Source organism: Talpa occidentalis, unplaced genomic scaffold, assembly GCF_014898055.3.
Source record: "Talpa occidentalis isolate TD23 unplaced genomic scaffold, MPIMG_talOcc4v2.1 talOcc4.8, whole genome shotgun sequence".
Lineage (NCBI taxonomy): Eukaryota > Metazoa > Chordata > Mammalia > Eulipotyphla > Talpidae > Talpa > Talpa occidentalis.
The window spans coordinates 10,850,580-10,872,697 of record NW_023605194.1 but is presented as its reverse complement, the minus strand read 5'-3'; the positions used below and the strand labels follow the sequence as shown (position 1 = coordinate 10,872,697).

General features: G+C 48.3%; 1 protein-coding gene across 4 annotated transcripts in view; it reads right to left on the bottom strand.

Annotated features, from left to right (window-relative positions):
• Window positions 1-22,118, bottom strand: part of AFAP1L2 (actin filament associated protein 1 like 2) — an 87,816-nt gene that overhangs the window by 29,129 nt on the left and 36,569 nt on the right. For all 4 annotated transcript variants that reach the window (XM_037497326.2, XM_037497328.2, XM_037497330.2 and 1 more), the window contains one exon: window positions 5,314-5,442. In XM_037497326.2, coding sequence (XP_037353223.1) covers window positions 5,314-5,442 — 129 coding nt within the window. Of the gene's footprint in view, window positions 1-5,313; window positions 5,443-22,118 lie in introns of those variants that run through there.

Below are 22,118 nucleotides of genomic sequence, written 5' to 3'. Positions count from 1 at the left end.
ACTGCCACCTCGGCTCCCAGCCCTGCCAGGACTGATCGACAATGTCGCCCCTAGACCATGGCCTACTACAACTAATGGAAGGGAAGGATGAGGTCTAAACACAACCACAAATTACAAACTTCTACTGACTGAGACCCAGAGGGATTAGTGCCTTTGCCAGAACATGGTACAGGGGACAGATGGTCAACAGTGGGAGGTAGGATATGGGGGTGTTGGCCAAGCTCTGCCATAAGCTGGGTCGTTCTGGGCAAAACACCTAACTTGTGTGCCTTGGCTTTTTTGCTATTAGAGTGTGGGAAACAGTTGTGATGAAATATTGTCTGTTTCCACCTAACCCTCAAGTTTTCAAGAGTACAAGATTCAAGTATTAGGGAATTTGAAAAACTGAAGTAATCATACAGCTATCAAAGATTTAAAATGACAGCCTAAAACATGAGGATTACTCATAGGCTAAATAATGGGAAATTGGTGAAATAAATCAGATGTAACAGCATGTCACCTTTAAAAACGGATCACTGGAGAATGTGTCAACCGGCACAACCATTTTGGAAATGATTTTGGAGGATAATTTAATGTGTTCATTTTCTTTGACCCAGCATGTCTACTGCCAAACATTTATCCAGAAGATCACTTTAGCTTGTAAACAAAATTTTGAGGATATTCACTGCAATGTTGAATGAGGAGTTTTTTTTTTTTTTTTTTTTTAAAAAAAAATAGATGCCTACAGATGGGGCATTGGTTGAACATTCTTGTTCATCCATCAGTGGATAGGACCCAACTGTGAAAAAATGACAATGTAACTCTATGTCTGCCTTTACAGGGATATCTGAGACTGAAAACTAAAGGATCGGGCCTTGGAGTGCACGTGCATGCGCGCACACACACACACACACAGAGAGAGAGACAATACTTGGAAATGTGCACAAGGAACAGTTCAAAATGTAAAGATAAAAGCAGAATAAGAGGCAAACCACAATTACAGAAGATACCAAGATGACACTGATCAAGATCAAAATGAATAGAGGCTTCCCCAGTGGTGCAAGGGGTTAAGACGCAAGCTATGAAGCTGTCTGCAGCCTCTGCAGCATGAGTTCGATCCCCAGCCAGCCCGGAAGTAATTCACATGGCATAGCAGACCTCTCCTGACTCACCTGCTATCTAGTCAGTCAACCCACCTGTTCTGTTCCCCACTCTGTCTCTGGTGAATCCTCTCACCCGTCCCCCCCCCACACCTCCGGCCTGTACCCCAGTTCTTGTATGCATAAATAAATGAATCTTAAAAAAAAATCAAAAAAAAGATCAAAATGAATAGAAGGAAATCATGTCTAACATTCATTTCATGTTCATTTCTTTTTTCATTGTTGACCAAGCCCACACTCTGATATAAAAAAAAAAAAAAAAAAGGTAAGATATTGTTATTTTTTTACTGCTGGATCCTGAGCAAGTGTTTCCTCCACAAGATGGCCACTTGTAATTAACACAGAAGACTCCACCAGCCACCTTGCCAGGTGCTCTGCTGGCCATGACTGACCAGGTTTTGATTTCTAGAGGGTTGCTAATCCAGTTCTAGTCTAACGGCGTAAGATGTTCCAGAACCTTCTATAATGATGGAGAAGCCCTATGCACTTGGCCCTGAAAAGGGGAGGCTGCTGAGCAGTCCCATGGCTGGAGGGAGGTGACATTCCTAGGGTAGAGAACCTTCTTTCGTCCTCTCATCTTCAGAAGTGTACTAAACACCAGCACTATGCTGGGTGCTGGGGTGATAGCAGAAAACAGAAAGGCCTTGTTTGTAGAAGGTGTTCCTTCCATGAGAGCTGAGTAAGGGGTCGGGTAGAGGGACATGGTCCCCCTCTTTGGATGACAGAACATTTGAAACTATTGGCGGGGCAGCTCCAGAAACTTCCCCAGTTTCCAAGCAGGGCATTAGGGGCCCCACAGCTCATGGGTGACACAGCTCATAGGTGAAAGCAGGAACAGCAGGCCCTCCAAAACCCATGTCTGGATGTCACCATTTAGACAAAAAGCACAGAGAGTAGAAATTTCCAGTGACAGTATTAAAAGGTTAGAAAACCAAATGGACGGGCTTCCCCGGTGGCGCAGCGGTTGAGCGCTGGGTTGCGAAGCTGCCCGCAGCCTCTGCGGCGCCGGTTCGATCCCCGGCTGCTCCCCGGCCACCGGAGGAGGGTCCCGTATGGCGCGCAGACCTCTCCTGCCGCCCGCTGCTCCCCTCAGCAGTGTACTTCGGTCCTTCTGCCTGCTCTGCTCCCCGCTCTGGCTCTGGTGAATTCTCTCACCCTACCGCGCTTCTGACTGTACCCAGTGCTTGTATAAACAAACAAACAAACAAATAAATAAATAAAACATGCCTCTATTTTAAAAAAAAAAAAAAACCAAATTGACAATTCCATTTCAAAAAAGGCTCTTTTTCTCTCTTTCCCTTTCCCCCAAATGTATGGGAGTAAACAATAGATTAGTCAGTGTAGACCATGGACTCTCATGGGATGATCAGCCTAACCTAATTTTCTGGAAGATACTAGAAGATACACAGTGAGGCAGGCCTAGAGAACTGACAGAGGAATTTGGATGCTTTAATTTAGGGGGTAGGGATTGGATTCAGTCCTCACAGCACAACCATCAATCTGGGGCAGACCAATCAGGAACATGGGGGTATTCAGGACATTTCATGGTGAGGTTCCCCTGCCCTGCCCCAGCCCTTGATCTGCTGCTCATGACCGTGAGCCTCAAACAAGTGATTTTTGGTTCCCTGGTTGGTAAGATGGGGATAACAACAACTTCCTCAATGATTTGGGACGAAAATTATATGACGTGATCATGTCATTCCAGAAAACACAGCACTGGGGCAGGGTCAACCAAACGGTAGCTGCAGTTACAGGTTTCCCCCACTCTCTGAAAGTAGAACTTCTTATTTGGTATGATTTGGTAGGTTACTTTTGGGGTCTGGAAATGCTATTCCCACTTATATGGAATTTTTTTGCGCATTCCCAGGCCCCCCAAATTACCTACCAAATAGTAACATTCTCTTTTCGGATAGTGGGGGAAACCTGTTTAACTTCTCTGCTTATTGACGTGCCACAAGGAGGATGAGAAGGGAAGTTCTCTAACAGTGGCTATTTGTAAGTGGATATCAGAGCTGGGAATGGAAGTGGCAGCCATGGGTTTCATAAAGCTGTACACATTTGTAGGGGTCTGGGTGGTGCTCTGGGGGAGATTCACACAGTTACAACTGGCTGCTGGCCAGTTCCCAACAGCCACCTGCAGGCTGCAAACACCAAGTTGGTACAGGCCTGACTTTATAAAAACAGAATATACCCAGATCCAGGGTGAAACAAAGATCATTCTACAGGAATGCTGCATTAAGCCAAAAAGGGAACACAATTCAGGGGGTTCAGACAGAGAGTTAGAGCTAGGAATCATGATCAGATACCATCACAGAGGGATTCTCCCAAAAGAGATATTTTTTATCACCAAACATTCTCAAGGGGTGCACAGCCAACTGGCATGGGGTGGGGGGTAATGCTTTTTAAAGAGTTCCACTGACAAATCCTTCCGGGAATGACTCATCCCGCTCCAACTCACCTGCCTTGTAATGTGGATTTCCCACCTGCCATTCCCACGGAGGGCTTTCTTTGATGTGCTGCTGACCACACTCAGTGGCAGGCCAGCCAACTCTCACTACAAAGCCAGGACAGGCCTGGGAACCACAGGCTGGCTCGGGGAGCTGCAAGGGCGACAGAGGGGCTCCAGAAAGTGCCTCTGATGAAAGGCTGAGAGGAGCCAGGATGATTCCACAGAAGGCAGGCCGCCAGGCATATAGCAACATGCTGCAGCTTTATGATTCTCTGTCACTCAGAGAACAGAAACTTGTTCCACTGGGAACAAAGAACAGGGCCTTCAGATGTAGCCTGGTGGATACAGGCTGGCAGGAAGGGCAGATTTCCTGACTGAGGACTGGAGCACGGATTTCAGCTGTTCCTGTCTCGAGGATGGGTTAGATATCTACTCTTGGTCCCTCTCTTTCTGTCCTCAGACGTCACTTCTAATTCTCCAACATCCAATAGATAGATAAATTCAACTAAACCGCCTTGATTTCACAAGGTTTCCTTTGAAAAGTTTGTCTGAATATGCTAGAAACAAAACCATCTGTCCCCACGAGAAACCCTGGAAGTGTGTTCAGAGCAGGCTTATTGTTCATAATAACCCAAATCTGTGAACAACCAAAGGCACATCCACAAGGAAATGCATAGACAGTCTGAGTCTCTTCACAGGATAAAAAACTACTCAGCAATGAAGGAACTACAGGCACACCCCACAGCATGGGTGGATCTCCTGAGCAAAAAGAACATAGACATAAAATCCATACTGTATGATTCTATTTATATGAAGCTCCAGGGAAGGCCATGCTAATCTATGGACAGAGAAATCAGGATGGCTGCCTTGGGGGGGTAAGGTGAGGAAGTGGCAACAAAGAACTTTTCTGGAATGTTCTGGAAGACATAGAAATGTTCTATTTCTTGACTTGGGTGATAGGTACACAGGTATATACCACTGTCAAAACTCTAATTTGAATGCTTGAGATCCATGTACTTGGTTGTATCTAATATTGATACCAATAAAAATACAGAAGAAATCATAAACTTGGGCTCTACGACACTGGGAAAGTTATTTAAACTCTCTGGGTCTCTGTTTTTTCATCTATAATAACACTGACCTCATAGCGGTGTCCGGAAGATGAAACAAGTTAATACGAGCACAGGTAGGAAGTATTCAATTAAGCCTTAGCTGTTATTATAAGAGCTTATTAGCCTTTCTCTACTCCCAACCAGCAGGGAGAGCGCATTAAAAACACTAACACCTCACTCATGGATGCTGTGTCAATTGTTCAGGGACTTCTGTGGCTCCCCCCTCCAGTTACATCATTCCTGCCCTATTGTTCTGGCCTGGGCAGTGTCCCCTCCAAATTATATGCCAAGTCCTAAGTCTCAAAACCTCAGAATGTGGTTGCATGTGGAGCAGGGTCTTGAAAGAGGTCATCAACATTAAGAGAGGCCACTGGGTGGCCCTAACCCCAGGTGACTGGTGTCCTTGTAAGAAAAGGAGATTTCGATGCAAACTGGTGTAAAGACCAGGGAGAAGACAGCCATCCGCAACCCTGCCACACCCTGGGTTCAGACTGCTGGCCCCCAGAACTACAGGACTGAATGTTGGCCACGACGCCCAGTGTGTGGGCCGAGTGGACTAATGCAACCATCTTGTTTCTGCGGGATCCTCCCCGAGCCCCAGGACCACACTTACTGCTGCTCTTGGTGTAGAGCCGGAGGAGCTCGGCCAGGCCACACTTCTTCACCAGGGCTGTGCTACTCAGGTTCTCCTGATCCAGGATCTTGAGAAAGTCCTCCAGCTCTGTCAGCAGCTGCTCCAGGGCTGGGACAGAAAACAGACAAGCCTTATAGCAGCTGCCTTTTCTCCAAAGGCCCAGTGCAGATACACTCCCAGCTCCTGGAGCTACCCACTGATCCTGATTCCCAAAGGAGGAGTTTGGGAGTGGCCTGGCAACATGTAGGGGTGCCCAGCCAAAATGTGGATTCCCAGTGCAAGGAAAACATGGGTTTTGTGGAGGGACAGTGGAAGGCAGTCCAACTCAGTCTACCCAGTCAGAAAGAGTCTGGAAACTGAATTTTCTCCCTTGAGAAAGGTCACTCATAAACAGCTTGGGGTCTGGATAACGTGAACCTACAACTATCAGAAGAGACCTGGTGGTTAATCCTTGCCCCAAAGATGGTGAATAGTCACTCCAAGGAGATGAAACGGGGATTATGTTTTCTCTGTAGAAATAGACACGACCCATCCAAAACCATGCTTGGGCAAACAAAAGCCTCCCATGATGGAGTCACTTCAACTGTCACCAAATCCCAAACTTATTAAGGGGTCCAGTGCCATAGATCCAGAGGTCAAATGATGGATAAGAGCCCTGGCAGAGGCATCGCCATCACAACTGCTGTTACTGCGAGTGACCAAGACCTCTGCTCGAACACGGCACTGCTTTTGCCAATGGGGCCCTCCTCTGGCCCTCCCCACCCGGCTGGCTCTTCAGAATCTGCTCCTCAGGTAGCAGTTCCTTGGGGGTTGTAAACACCCCTTTCCAATCCTGGTTGCACTGGAATCATCTGGACAGCTTCTAAAACTCCTGATGCCCACAAAGATGGTCCTGAATTTCTAGGAGTGAAACCCAGGAACCAGTCATCATTAAACCTTTTCAAGTGGTTCCAGTATGTGGCCAACACTAAGAACCAGTGGAAACCAGTAAGAGGCCACGCTGGAGACTGTGCCCACACAGCAGCCACGAGCTCCTGACAGAGCCTGTGTCACCTGCCATGGGAACCAGGGCAGCGATGCAAGCTCACCGGGCTGTTTCCTTATCTGTCAAGTGGAGAAGACCCAGCCCGTCTCCTGAGGTTGTTGCAAAGAATGAATCTGTGAAGCTCTTCTTGACTGAGCTTATGAATCTCAACAGTAGCCAGAGTGTGGTGATCTTCTCATCCTGGTTGTTTAGGGTAGTTCTACTTTGAACCTTGAGACCACTATAGTGCTTTCTAGAGCGTCTGCACCAATTTCCTTTCCCTAGTGGAGTAGAAATAACACTTGTTATTTCTCATCTTTTTGAGGACAGCCATTCTAAAGAGGCAAGAGGGGGTACCTCACTGTCGTGTTGATTTGTATTTCCCTGATGAGTAGTGAGTCTGAGCACCTTTTCAAAGGCTAAGCAGAGCTTGCCAACTTTTAGCAAGGTCATCTAGCTGGATGTCTTCTTTAGAGAGATGTCTATGCAGATCTTTTGCCCATTTTTTTATCAGATTGTATTTCTGCTACAGAATTGCATGAGCCCTTTGTTTTAGATAAAACCCCCTATCAGATATGATTTCCAAATTAGTATCTCCTATTCTGTAGGTTGCCTTTCACTCAGTGATGGTTTTCTTTGCTGTGTAAGACATCCTGATTTTTCGTCTCACCCTGTGGCATCATCAGTTATTTATTTCTCCACCAGTAGTATCCTCTTTTAGTTCCCCTTTACAGAAAAAAAAAAAGAAGGGAAAAAGGAGGGTCACGTCCTCAGAGTAGCCTTCCCTTGTCCAAAACACATGTTTCTTTTTATTCTCTATCTCAACATCTAATTTCTGCCTTCATAGCCCTAATCACAATTTATTAATAACATTTTATAATAGGGTGGGAATTGTATGGGGAATATAACCAAAATGAAAATGCATACATTATGCAAAAATGAAAAATGATGTAAGAATTATATAATTCATAAAAAGAACATTTTAAAATAAAATCTATAAATGAGCAAATCAACAATGAAGAAAGAAATCGTTTTATTTATCCTGCTCATTTTTAAATTGTATGTTTGTCGCCCCCTTGTCTAGTCTGTTAGCTCAGCGAGTCAGGATTGTACCTGGCTTATATCTTTGGCTCTATGTGTTGAATGAATGTTTGTGGAATAAATGAGGGAACTAACTTGTTCAACATCTACTAGTTCGCAACCATTCTAAGCAGTAAGCATCATCATGCCCATTTTGCTGATGTGGGCCTGGTGGCTCGGCAAAGGCCCATAAGGTCCCCCCATGGCCCATGGCAAGGGGCTGGTTTCCCGTTTGCCTCCAAGGCCGAGCTCTTGGCAACACGCCACCAATACCTCTGCGTAGCCTTCATCCTGCATCCTCTGAAGGCCTGGCTCCCCAGCCCAACAGCCCTAACTCCCTCTTTAGAAGAAGCAGCCCTTGCGCACTCCTGCTCCAAGACAGAGAGCCCAGTAGCCTGTTTCTGTTCAAACACGCCTTGGATCTTTGTGGGCCAGTGGCCTATGAGCTCCATTCCTGCAAACCCAGACTCCTTGGAATGAATGCAGCCATTGACTGGGAGGCCAGTGGAGGAAGAGGGGGGAGGCTAGGGTGTATCTGGGGAGAAAGTGGTAACAGCAGAGGGAGCGTGACTGTCAGATCAAACCCCAGGGACCGCCAGCTGGCTCAGGTGAATGGGCCACTCTCACAGGCTGGCCTGCTCGTGGAAGAATTGACCAAAGCTTAAAAAGCACAGAAACCTCCTCTCTCCGCATTCAGTGTCCTGGTAAAGGCTCAAGAGCCAAGCAGGTTCCACTGAGGTCAGTGCCAAGCGTGCTCTGCCTCCGGGAGCCAAGTGGGGGGTTGGGGGGGGGAGGGGGAGTCTAAGCAGTCTCGTGCCTCATCCCTGGGGATCGGGAAGAACACTGCCGGGGTTCCTAAGAGGCACTGGCTTTCCTCCAATTTATTTAAATCCAGTTAGACTCTTAACGGAGTGGGTTTTGAAAGGGCACCACCAAGATCTCTCAGAACCCAAAAATCAGTTCAGTAAGTTTCCCTAAACTTACTGGGTAACTGGAAAGGAGAGTGGGGACTTGTGCCTGAGCTTTGCAAGCTCGCTGAGGGGGCCAGAGCAGCACAGGCGAAGCTGTTTACAGGGCGCAGCACCAAAAGGCCAGGGGGTGCACAGGTGCCCCCACCGCAGAGTGAGGAGGCCAGACAGGAGTCCTTGGCCGGCCCAGAAGGCTTCTGGGAAGAGGCGGCAGTAGGTCAAGGGCCTTAAGAGTTGTTTTTTGTTTTGTTATGAACAGCTGTTGATGAGTTTCCTGCTGGCTGCAGGAACCCAACTGGCTGAAGAGCAGTGAGCTTAAAGTCCAACCAGGAAAACAAAGGACGATCGTGAGAGGACACTGGGCCTTGAACCGAGCTACAGTAAATAAGGAAAAATGAAGGGGCCTTGCCAGGCAATTAGATCCTGGAGCTGCCTTCCTCCTGACCCTCTGCTCTCTGCCAGGCTGTTACTGCTGCCACTTCTGAGCTAACCCAACAAAACAAAAAGAAAAAAAAGAGTAAAAACCGAAAGTGTCTCTTCACTTCCACATCCTCAGCTCTTCCCCAAAGCTCCCTGATTCCTGGAATCAGGCTTTGTGTTGTCACGTGAGCAACTATGTGCTAAGCCAAAGGGTAAAAGGAGGAGACAAAGGTGACCTAGTGGAGTCCCCAGGCTTCCTGGGGTCCACCAACTGGAAAAGGGGACTCGGTGTGGACACAGGGAAGAGAGAATTCAGGACTGTCTCCATGGATTGGGGAGGTACCCAGAAAACAGACAAACTCGGAATTACCAGGGAAAGGAATTTATAAGCTGGCCCCTGAGGAGTGCACACGAGCTCACCAGGAAGAGGCAGAGGTGTTTTGGGTAAAGGGAGTGGGATGTTCTGAAGACGTAAGAGCTGAAAGCACACAGGGTGCTATCTGAAGACCCCAGTAGCTCTGTGCATCAGGGCACACAGCATGGGGTACAGGGGCGGGTGGCTGTGAAAGGGGAGAAGGTGGGCTCTGGGGCCAGACCTGTGGAATGAGATCATGGGGGGCAGATGATAAGGGCTATTATCTATTTCCCTAAGGAGTTAGCACCTAAGCCTGAAGGCTCCAGGTAATGCCATGGGGAAGGTCTCTAATACTGTTTTCAAGTGGGCTACAGAGTGGGGAGGAGACCAGGAAGGGAGGCCAGTTACTGCAGATGGGAATGACCACCTAATCACAATGGGGGGCACCCAGGAGACTGCAGCACCCCTGACCATTTCCAATTCTCCCCACCACCCTGCAGTGCAGTGTGGAACCGGGCTCCCGAGACTGAACTGCAACCCAGCTGGGTCACCCTGCAGCTAGGCGTGGCACTGGGCTCAGACACAGGCATGCCAGGTCCAGAGCACCAGCTGCCCACTGACCACAGTCACTCCCAACTGCCAGGGAGTGTCTCTGGACCACGGCCTTTGCTCTTTGTTCCGTCCAACTCCACAAGGCAGGGGGATGGGCCACGGGTCCCACGACAGGTAGAGGCTGTGGGACTTGTGCTGCGAACGTCAGATGTGCAGCCTTGAAGAGAAGATGCCCCGGTGGCTGCAGCCTGGGGACGCCACGTGAGCCAGCAGGCCGTGGTCCCTGCCATCAGGGAACCAACGGGCCAGAAGGATGGAGAAAGCAGAGGTGCATCCCTTTCCTCTAAAGGGGCTCTGCTGGCTGAAGCGTAAGCACCAAGGCTGACAAGAGGCGGGGCTGGGAGCCAGATAGTCAAAACGCCCACATGTCACCCGCCTTCCCCAGGGGCCCCACCTCACCCTCGGAGTTCCATGCTGGTCCCTTCCTCACAAAGCTGCCCCCCGTCCAGGGGTTTTGGCAGCATTTGCCTCCCTGGGTGCCTCACTGTCAAAGCCAGTTACCCCAGTGGCCTCTGTGGGTGCCAAGTCCATCTCTGGGGTAGACCCTGGCCCATCTGGCCAAAGGTCAGCCTTCGTAGTTCGGGTCTCCCACACGGCCAAGGCCAGTGACTCCAGCCATCATCACGCCCCGAGTCCAGCTACAGACTTGGAGATAACAATCAACAAACGTCAGGCCCCAGCGCCCGCCAACCTTCCGAGCCCACGAGGCGGCGGTGCTGGGGAGGAATGTGGCCATTTCATTGAGACGCTGGAAGGCACTGGTCCCCCTTCCCTCTCCCCACCGCCCCCACTTCTCATGTTGGTGTCTTCCTCTAGTCCTCTCGTGGAGGGAGGGAAAAATAAGCGTGTTGTTCATTCTGGAAACTGTAAGCCCTTGTGTGGGCTTTCCATCCTGGCTCTGTTAAAAGTTCAGAGTTGTCTGCCCAGGCTCTGACAAATCATCAATAAGATTTTTGTTCCGACCCCAAAGGCCCACGCAGAGCAGGCCTGCTCAGCTGCCGATTCATTGCCCTGGGCGCTGGCGAAGCCGGCTAGGGTGACCGCCTCCCCGGGGTTTCCTCATCGCCAGGAGCCTTGCTTTTTGGTGACTAGTTTCCCAACCATAAATGCCTTCCCGACATGCTGGAAAAGCTGCTCTTCAGGCGGCCCCTGCTGTTTTATGCACATTTTTATTTATTCAGCTGTATTTGCTGGAGACCCAGGTTGAGCATGGTTTTCCTTCCGAACATGAAACTCGGCTGACCTAGTCCTTCAGCACAAAGACAGTTCTCCCCTTGCACTCCAACAGTCCCCAAGATCAAGACTCTGCGCGCGGGAATTGCATCCACCCAACTGCTGGGACCAAGCAAAGTTACAAACCTGGCGGAAGTTTCTGTGATGAGCAACTGCATTTACTGGTGGCAGTGGAGGGGGGAAATACAGCACCCTCAAGTCCTCCCTTCATCCAAGAAGAGAGCCATCAGCCCCAACCCTCCTCCTTCGGCTGCACCAAATACAGGCCGAGTGCTTACCAAGCACCTGCTGTGCACCTGGCAGGCGAAGAAAATGTGGGCCTTTTTGTTGTTTCTTATGGGGTTAATGGCATTAAGTGCATCCCCAATGTCAGGCAACTATCACTGCCACTAATTCCAGAACTTTCGAATCATCTGAAACAAACTCACTAGGCAGTAGCTCCCCACTTCTTCCTCTCCCTAATTTGTGGCAACCACCAATTTTGTTGTGTGTCTGCATGAAATTGCCAATTCTGGATATTTCATGCTAAATGGGATCACACAGTATGAGGCCCTTTGTGACCAGCTTCTGTCACTATGTACAAGGCCCCCCGGCTCACCCACGTGGCCACCTGTGTTAGAGCTGTATCCTTCCTGTGGTTGGAAAATGTTTCATGAAGTACACAGCCCCCATTTTGTTTATTTGCATTAATGAGGAAGTGAGTTTTTCTTAAACAAAAAAGGGTATAATTTACATAGTTTGATTTTATTGTCTAGTTTGATGTTTTGTCAAATGCATTCAAGTTGTGAGTGGTGACTAGTGACTAATACTGAGATACAGAAATTTTCATCACCCAGAAATGTTCCTTTGGGCCCCTGTGTGGCTGATCCCATCTCTCCTCCCAGGTTCTGGCAACCTGCACAGGTCTTGGAGTCTGACTTATTTAACGTAAGGCACTGGAGACTCATGCAATGCTGTTGCTTGTTTGAGAAGGTGTTTCTTTCCATGACTGTTGTGTCGTGTTGTGTTATTGTAAGAATGCAGGCTGTCCCTACGCACTTCCCCTGCCAGCTGATTCTGCACAGACACAGCAGGGACCTGTGTCACGCACTTCCTGCGGTCTTGAAAGGGCTGGCCATGCCTGCTCTCAGCACTCTGAGCCACGGCCACTCGGGGCATGTTTACAAAAGGCAAAGCAGCAGGGCCTCCCTGGTGGCGCAAGAGGTTAAGCGTAGCACTGTGAAGCTATCCTCACGATTACCAGCACAAGTTTGTGTTCGATTTCGGGCCAGGGAGCTGACCCACATGGCGCAGCAGACCTCTCCTGTCTCATCCGCTGCTCCCCTCAGCAGTGTATTTCAGTCAGTCTGCCTCTTCTGTTCCCCACTCTGTCTCTGGTGAATCTTCTCACTGCCCACACCTCTGGCCTATACCCTAGTTCTTGTATGCATAAATAAATTAAAAAAAAAAAACAAAACACCACGGCCTCGCTGGTGGCGCAAGGAGTTAAAATGCAACCTATGAAGTTGTCTGCAGCCTACTGCAGCACAAGTTAGATCCCAGGCCAGGGAGCAGCCCACATGGCACAGCAGACCTCTCCTGACTCGCCCGCTCCCCTCAGCAGTGTATTTCAGTCAGTCTGCCTGTTCTGCTCCCCACTCTCTCTCTGGTAAATCCTCTCACCCCCTACACCTCTGGCCTGTACCCCAGTTCTTGTATGCATAAATAAATAAATCTTTAAAAAAAAAAAAAAAAGGCAAAGCAGCGAATCTCAACATTTGGCTGCTCATTGGAATCACCTGGGAGATTAAAAAAGAAAAAAAACTCCCAGGACCAGGTCTACCCCTGCTGTAACTTCACTAGGGTGGTCTGGGGATCAGAAGTTTCCAGAGCTTCCCAGGCGACACCAACCTTCAGGGGAGGACCACCAACAGAAGTAAAGGAGTGATGTTCGCTTTGTAGGAAGCATTTTTTACTTTTTAAAATGACTTATAAGATTCCTTAAAAATCAAACTTCCAAAGTGTATATGACTCCATTCTGATCTTCCTAGATGCATGCCAATTTAGAAAGTCACTTGAAAATACTTTTGTTCCCTTCCTAAGTCCTCTCTCTCTGACAGTAAGGTGTGCACAGCAAGGACGCTGCTGCCTGTATGTTTACACATCACTGAACTCGGTTCCTCATCCTACTGAAATAAGTGGGGGCTCCTATCACTGTCCATCAGCATCCAAAAGATTTTGGAGACTCCCTTTCCTGCCAGACTGTAGTTGCTCATGCAGGCTTCAACCCCAGGAGGCAGAGCCAGAAATGTAAATAACTTTCTCCAGTATAAATACTCCAGGAGTTTTTCTTTATCTTCATCTCCAAGAAAAGGCGAGGGGGAGAGGTTTTGCTTCATTTACTAGCACTGTGAATGTGCTGCGCCCAGCAGAGCTTGACCTTCAAGATCAGTTTGTCATATAGATTTCTTTTTGCAAGATCTGCTTTTTCTCACCTATCTTGGAGTCTCATCACTTAAAACACTTTCCCCGAGAAAAGGCCTCCCTCTGCATTCCCCGATGAGCTGTGTGGGCTGCAGAGATGGGACAGATGCTTTGCTGTGGCTTGCACCACTGGAAAAACAAGCGAGATGCTCACTGGTGACCTCTCAAATGGAACAAACCTCCCCAAAAGCAGAATTCCAACCCCAGCTAAGGAGCCAGCTGGAACCAGACCTCCACAGATAGGGCCTTTTGGAAATTCACACAGTCACAGCCGGAGGCCTCAACCCGAGCACAGCCAGGCAGAAAGGGCACAGGCCACCCCTACAAGGCCTGGCCCGATGTGCCACCAGCCAATAGTACATGGGCATTACTTGGCAATTCTCCCGCCTTTATTGTTTTATTTGTCCCATGAATTCAAATCCTCGGTCCCCAGTGAGATTGAAGGCTCCGAGTAGGTAGGGACCACATCTTCCTGTTTGGTTTCCCCTCTGTGACTAACAGGGCATTGCTCAAAGTCAGTGCCTGGACAACATCTGCTGAACACAGGCTTACACACTTACACACACACATGCGCATGCACGCACGCAACCTGATGAAAGTGCCTCCTGAGTTAAGTTGGGGGCTGGGCTGAGTGTCCATCCAGCAGGCCCTGGCAAAGGTCCATCCAGTCCCCACCTGGGTCATGATACTCATCACCAGGAGGCAGCTCCTGGCAGGTGAAGGAGCTGGGAGGGCTGAGACTTCTCACGGGATGGTGCTCTGGTGAAAAGGGCAGGGAAGGGGCTTGTTCCCTTTGGGAGCAGAAAGCCAGGGTAAGAAAGACTTGACCCCCAGGGCACTCCAGAAGTTCAGGGGAGGGGGCACAAGGGCAGGCGAGAGACACCAGGTTCTAGCAGCCACTAGAGTCCAGGCCAGACAAAGAGGCTTTGGGGCCCAGGAGGCCTTTGTTCCCTGCGTTCATTTAGAACATTCCTGAAACGCAATCTGCCAGAAGAGTGGATTCAGTCAGAGTCTGTGGAGGCCAGTTATGCGGGTGGGAGGCGCAAAGTTTCAGCTGGGTGGCTCCCTGGTGGCAAGTCACACAACTGGCACAAACCATTTAAGTTCTGAACAAAAGACTGTCAGAATCACTCAAGTTCACTTGAAAGTTTGGGAAGTTCTGTGTCTGATAAGGGAAGGCTGGAAAGTAAGAGTGGTCATCTTTCAGGGGAGAGGTATTAGGGGGTTTTCACCCCTTCGTCCTTCATCTGGAAGAGCAGTGAGTTATTACATGGAGAAGATATATTGGCTGCAGCCACCATGCTCTGGCTTTGGCTGCTAATTGAGGCCTGTCCTTGTTCACTGCTGTTTATATTAGCGGACAGGACATAAACTAAAGATGATATATGCAAAGAAAAAAAATCACACCATTCTGATTTCCTGCTTCTTCCCAACATTTGGCCAAAGTAATGGAACACCATTGAGTGGATGTGCTGGCTGGGGCCTTTTCATCCTGGAGTTTTGCTAGGGCTTCTGCCTCCAAAGAGGTCAAAACCCACCCCAGCAGTCCCAAGCCACCACCACCCTGCCCTGCAGCCTGACTCAGTGCCCAACAGTGGCTCCAAGGAAGATGGGGGTTAAACAAAGACCTCTCACCGCCCGTGCTACTGTGGCTGGGCCTGCTGGCTGCTGAAATCTAGTACTTGTGCTCTCTCTACACTCTGGGGTGTCTTGTGATATGGGGCACACCTTTCTCTCTGGATTCCTTGCCCTTCCTACCTGTACAATGTTTCTAGATTCGCACTGCCTAAATCTTAGTTCTAAATCTTGGTTCACTCTTGGATCTACCACATATGAGCTATGTGACCTTGGGGAACTTAATCTCTCTGTGCCTCCATTTCCTCAACTGAAAAATAGGACTAATAATAGCGCCCACTTCACAGGATTAGTGTAAAGTTCACAAAATAATCCCATAAAGTAAATGTCAGCTGCTAATAATCCCAAATTTCTCCTATATGATATAGATGGATAGAAATTTAAAACACATGTACATTTTAATTTTAGTAGGACAGCTTCAAAACAGTGATCAGAAACTTGCACTTCCATGTTCACAGAAGCACTATTAACAATAGCCAAACTATGGAAACAACCCAAGTGCACAAAAACAGATGGGTGAATCAAGAAGGTATGGTGCAGACACATAACGGAATATTACTCAGTGGTCAAAAAAGATAAACTCATGCCATTTATGGCAACACAGATGAGACTGGAAGGGATTATGCTAAGCAAAATAAGTGAGAGGGAAAAAGAAATACTGGAAGGTGTTACTTACATGTGGACTAGAGAGTCCAGACAAAGGATCAGAAAGTGCTAAACTTAAGAACTAGCCCTTGGAAGCTGCCTGAACCCAGGCATTTAGAAGGAGAGGGGGCGGGGAAGAGGGAGGGGCTAGCTCCACTGGGGAGGGAGTACAATGGACTATGGCAGTGGACTGTGGGTGGTGGTGGGAGCATTATGGTAAGTAACAGCACCAGAAAGGGAGTGGAATCCTATACTTCCAAAATGCAAACAATGTAAACCAGTGTTGCCTCAGTTAAAAATTTAAAAAAAAAAAATCGATTACAAATATCCTGTTGGATTTTGCAGGACTACCCCACTATGTCTGGGCAGAAGGGCAGCTGAGGTGGAATTCGGGTTAAGCCCCTCTGAGGACTCACCTTCCTGGAAACACGCAGGGCTGAGAATAAGTCAAGCCTTTCAAGGCTTCCTGTAACTTCTAGCCCTGGACTCAACAGGTTCAAGTCAATGCCAGAAGCATAAAGCAGAGCAAGAAAGGGCGTTAGGTGGGATCTAAGAGGTAGCTACCAACTTCTTTAACTTCTTTTCCACCCTCTGCCTGTCTAAGCCCCCTGGTCCTGCAGCACCACCACCCGCCTGCTTTGACAGTCATCCCAGGCCTGTTCCTTGGAGCAGAGAGTTCACCACTCTTATGTTAAAATCACTGCCTGGAATAATTTTAAGGAATATCCCAAGAATGCCCAAAAGACAGCCTATTTTTTCCCCCTTCCCAAGCATCTGCTTCCCCTTATTTGTATATAATTTTCCTTGGGAAAACCCTAATGTCCATCCTGACTCTGGGGAGGGTGGGAAGTCAGATGCCCTTGGACAGAGCCAATCAGAGCATTTTCTACCCCAGATGCAGTGACTGGCTTGGGGATGGACACGTGACCAGACCAAGCCAATGAGCGTAGCTGTGGGACTCTCCCTGGAAATGCAGGAAGGGGAGGTCTTCTCCCGCAAGGTCTCTGAGCTACTAGAGCCAGCCCCAGGCCAGCCCCAGGCCAGCCCCAGGCCACTTGGGCATGTCCAGAAACAGCCTACCTGAGAAGGAAAACAGCCTGGGGATGTGGGGGACATTTTAGGCCCTGGATTCAACCAAAGACTCAAACTAGCACTTCCCCTACGCCACTCAGTTATGAGTGGAATGGCCGAGAAGACCAATTTTTTAAAAAACTAAGCCAGATTGAACTGGGAAAGACGAGGCCCACAGCACATTTGCTGACCCTGGAATCTGACCAGGCAGCCTGCATACACAATTTCAGTTCACCCTGCAAGTTGGCTTTATCATCTCCATTTCACAGAGGGAAGACTTAAGACCAAAGGCCCCAAGTTACCCCAGCGTCAGTCAACAGGTCTTTATCCCATTCAACAGATTCTACCTTCAGGTCAAGATAAACTTTTTAAAACAGACTGTCAGAGAATAAAACAACATCTTGTTGAAAGCAAAGCATAAGGGGGCCTCCCTGGTAGCGCAAGCAGTTAAGATGCAACCTATGAAGCTGTTCGCAGCCACTGCAGCACAAATTCGATCCCGGCCAAGGAGCTACCCACATGGCGCAGCAGACCTCTCCTGACTCTCCTGCTGCTCCCCTCAGCAGTGAATTTTGGTCAGTCTGCCTGTTCTGTTCCCCATTCTGCCTCTGGTGAATCCTCTCACCCCCCACACCCTTCGCCTGTACTCCAGCTCTTGTATGTATAAATAAATAAATCTTTAAAAAAAGAAAGCAAAGCAAAGCATAGGGAAAGATCCAGGAAAAAGCATATTGAAAAGTCTGAGATAAAATATCCCCAAGGCCTGTGTTGAGGAGCAGAGGACAGTGAAGACAAATGTCCCCAGTGTCAGGAGTGGGAACTGAAGGGGAAAGTGCAAAAACTCGGAAAGAAGCAGGGCATGGCCTCTGGGGTGTGGGGGACTTGGAGGCTCTAGCTGAAGGGAGTGAGGCCTCCAGGGCAGCCTGTCTGGAGAAGTGAGGGTGGCAGCTGCAGTTCTGGACTCGGGGTAACAACTGTGAGAATGTCACCCCTGCACTGAGTCCTCAGTGAAGCATGGGCCAGCCCAGCATGGGGGACCACTGATGAAATGGGTGGGGTGTGATTGTTAAGTTATTGGAGGGTGCAGGGAAAACTGTCCTCCATACTAGGAAGAGGAGAAGCAGGAGCACGTGCACAAAGCTGGCCACCTGGCCCTGCTCCTGCTCATCGGCACACGTCCAGTGGACAAGAATGGGTAATCTGGCAGACAGCCATGAGGACCCCTTTATAAGGACCCCAGCAATCTGATTTGTCAAGCAGCCTGGCAGGAACAAGGAATCATCATGAATGGAAATTATCTTCATCTACTTCAAATTTTTGCCTCTTTCGGTAACAGGAAGGTCTATTCATATTCAGATTTGGGGGATCCCATATCAGTCGTAGCAGGTAGGGGTGCAGCCTATATCTGGCGATCCTTTAGAAACTGGTGATGGGTTCAAGCAAGGTCAGAAATTTCCCTAGGATTTGCTTAACCAGCTTTGGGAGAAGTAAAGTTTTTTTGATTGCCAAGCCATGAGAAGGTATACTTGCATCAGATCGCCCCCTTTCTAGTTGATGAAACCAGTGACGAGAGGGGAGCAAAGGTGATAAAAAGACAAAGCCCTACCTACGTTTCTAGAATCCCTCAGCACAGCCATGTCTGAGCTAACACTGCACGTGACAACTACATAAACCCATAAATTCCATGTTTACATATAATCTCATTTTTAGCCACTATGATCAGAAAGTCCTTATTAATTAATATAGAAGTGAAGATTGAATAAATGGTAGCTCCATAAAAACCACCCACTTTATTGGGCTCATTTCAATCCACAGCACGGCCTAAGGGTAACTGCCTGCTTCCTTTGAAAGGTCCAAGCACAAAGCCTACAGGAGCAGGTCGTTTTCTTGAAATACACGAGGCCCAACCTTACAGAGAAATCACTGACAATGGAGATCAGACACTAGGAACATGTGGTGGTCCTTTTAACCCCAAAGGGGAGATGCAGATCTAGGACGCTGTCTCTGTTCCCACACACTGGTGCAGTGCCCACGTTCCCCAATACAGGGGCCACCACAGTGATTTTTTTTTTTTTAGGATTTTGTTTATGCATAAAAGAACTGGGGTATAGGCCGGAGAAGATTGTGGGGGTTGAGAAGATTCACCAGGGACAGAATGGGGAGCAGAACAGGCAGACTGACTGAAATATACTGCTAAGGGGAGCAGCATCTGAGACAGGAGAGGTCTGCTGAGCCCTGTGGGTCAGCAACCTGGCCAGAGGACTGAGACTTTAACCCCTGTGCCACCAGGGAGACCCCACCACAGTGCTTTATACACTGTGAGCCTGACCTTTCGTGGGGTGTGCTGTCAACATGGGGAGTTAACACCACAGCTACAAACCTAAGAGAACTATCAGAACTGCATCTAGTAAAGGGACCTCATTTTTCATAAAGCCCATGATTGAGGCTGTGTCCCAGGACACAACCTAAAATATTCACTGTGGTCACAACCAAAAAGCTTGACAACCACCATCACAGGCCCGTGGTTTCTCGTCTAAAACCCACAATATAAAGGTGTCTGGAAATTCAGTGAAGTTCCAATCTGTAGGGTAAGTAAAGTATCAGGCTTTTCCACCCTCCCGCCACAGGACTGATGATGGATCCCTGCGGTCCTGAATGCATGTCTGATGGCGGGCACCTGGAGTGGGGTGTGGGCATACATTGGGGGGATTCACCTGGGCTGAGAGACTGGGCTTATAAAAGGTGGCATTAGAAGAAGACCAGAACAGCAGAGCGAAAGAGAAAAAACTCATCCTCCTGGCTCCCTGGCACCCCTGGCTGCCGTGTACCCGGTAAACTCAATAAAAGCCACCGAGGGCTCCGGGACTCCTCCTTAACCCGTCTGCCCGGATCATAGAGATCCTGCTCTGGCCCATCCTGCCGCTACACCATCCGAGGAAGGTAACAGGGCACGCGCTCGTCCAGTGAGATCTGGGAAACACTCAGAGGGAAAACACCGTAATGTTTCTCCAGCAAAGTCCCCGTCAGGCAGCTCCGTCCTGATCGCCTCATGTTGTTTCCCATCAGGTTTTGCCTTCAAACTGGCCTATGCCGACCTTCCCAGAAAAACTTCTGGGATTCCAAAGTCGGGGATTTTTGAACCAAGGTGATGACCTTGTGGGCCCAAGGAGTGTCCAGAGCTCTTCCTCCTTCTGCCTCAAAATTGACTTTTGACTTTCAATTTTTTTTTTTCAGAGCACAACTTTTTTGACTCACACAAAACTAAACCTGTAACTAGATGTTTCCTTCTCTTGTGAGTTTCATTGGCTTTAAAGACCTCACATGGGATGGCAAACCCTCACTGGGATTCTAATGACTTAATCCAAAGCTGCAAGGAATAGGAATCCCCAAGGCCATGGACGGGGGTCGGGGGGAAGCACATCGCCTTCAGTGGGTACCTTGGAGGCAGGTCTTTTATTTTTTTAATTTTTTTTAATTAATTTTTATTTTTTACATCATTGTTCATTTTTAAACAATATTTGCTTCCCCCACCCCCTCAGGTGTAGTCCCCGGAGTTCCCTTCCCCAAGGCACCCGTGCACCATCACCTCAGTCCCCTGTGCGCCTCCCTCCCTCCCTCTGATCCCTCTCCCTCCTCCTCCCCTGCAGGATGTCTCTGGTTTATAATTGTCCGTTTTTTGCTTTGTTGTATTTTGCACTGTTATTTTTTTTACACTGATGTCTTATTTGGTTCCCCTATATTCCTGCTATAAGTGAAACCATCCGATATTTTTCTTTTTCCTTCTGGCTTATTTCACTGAGCGTCATTCCTTCTAGTTCCATCCATGATGCTGCAAATGGCACGAGTTTATCTTTTTTGATTGCTGAATAATATCCCATTGTGTATATATGCCATATCTTCTTGATCCAGTCATCTATTTTTGGGCATTTGGGTTGTTTCCAGGTTTTAACCTATTGTAAATAGTGCTGCAATAGACATAGAGGCACAGGTGGCCTTGTGAATCAATGTTTTTGTGTCCTTTGGGTAGATCCCCAGTAGTGGAATTGCCAGATCCATTTTTAGTAGACTGAGGAACCTCCAGACAGCTTCCCACAGTGGTTGGACCAGTTTGCACTCCCACCAGCAACGTAGGGGAATTTCTTTTTCACCACATCCTCACCAACATTTGTTGTTGCTTGCTTTTTTGATATGTGCCATTCTCACTGGTGTAAGGTGGTATCTCAATGTGGTTTTGATTTGCATTTCCCTGATAATAAGGGATGTTGAATAAGAGGCGGGTCTTTTAAAGACTCGCCTGAAACAAACTTGCTTCTGAGGGGTTCACTCCAAGATGAAATCCAAAGGAGCATCTGACCACTAACCACGTGCGGTGCTGCAGCAGGGAGGTGGCGCTTGCTGGGAAGCAAGATGGGCTGTGAAAATGAACTTGCAAAGACTTAGGATCCCCGTCAGAAAAAGAATGCAAATATCTCAACGTTCTTTTCATATTGATGACATGCTGAAGTGCTATTTTGGATGTACTGAGTCAAAATGTATTCTTCAAGTGAATTTCACCTACTTTGCAAGGTTAAAAAATTCTGTAAATAGACTGACATGACATACGCATTTTGCTTTATATTTTCATTGGACGGCAGTGGTCTGAAATAGCTAATGTAGATGCACAGGAGGAGAAAGATCCGGTCCCTCGTGCACGCTGTGCTGTGTTTACATGAACCAGGGCCAGTTGTTCATGACAGAAACGTTCTACATTAAACCCCTTGCGCCTTGTTCTATCAACACTGTAAAGGTATCACAGCGTTTGGGGTTGGATCATTGTTTTTATTTAATGTTTCAGCCAAAATGTGTCAAAAGGAACTGCTGATGTACAATTTCCGACTGTAGAAATTTAGGAGATTTCAGTTTAGGGGAATATTTTTGGTTTGTATTTGGCTTTGTATTCAAATCTCCCTAGACTTTCCTGACCAATCTCAAAGAGACCCCCTAGTTCCTTATCTCCCCAACCAACCCGCCTCCTCTCTCTGCTCCCAAGGCTGCTCTTTGCCCCAACTGTAACACCCAGGAGCTATCTTTGGCCCCTTTTTCTCTGGCATTCCCAAGTTCTATAGTCAACACCCACGCACAGCACACCCTCCTTGATTCATCATCCCCTGGACCTTTAAACCAGGTGCTCAGAGCAACCCAAGATGTGGTCAGTCTCTCTGCCCAGTGGCGTGCACTACCCTGTCTCTGCCGCCCAGACTGCATCTACGATAATGACGTTCAGCAAGTAACTCCCGAG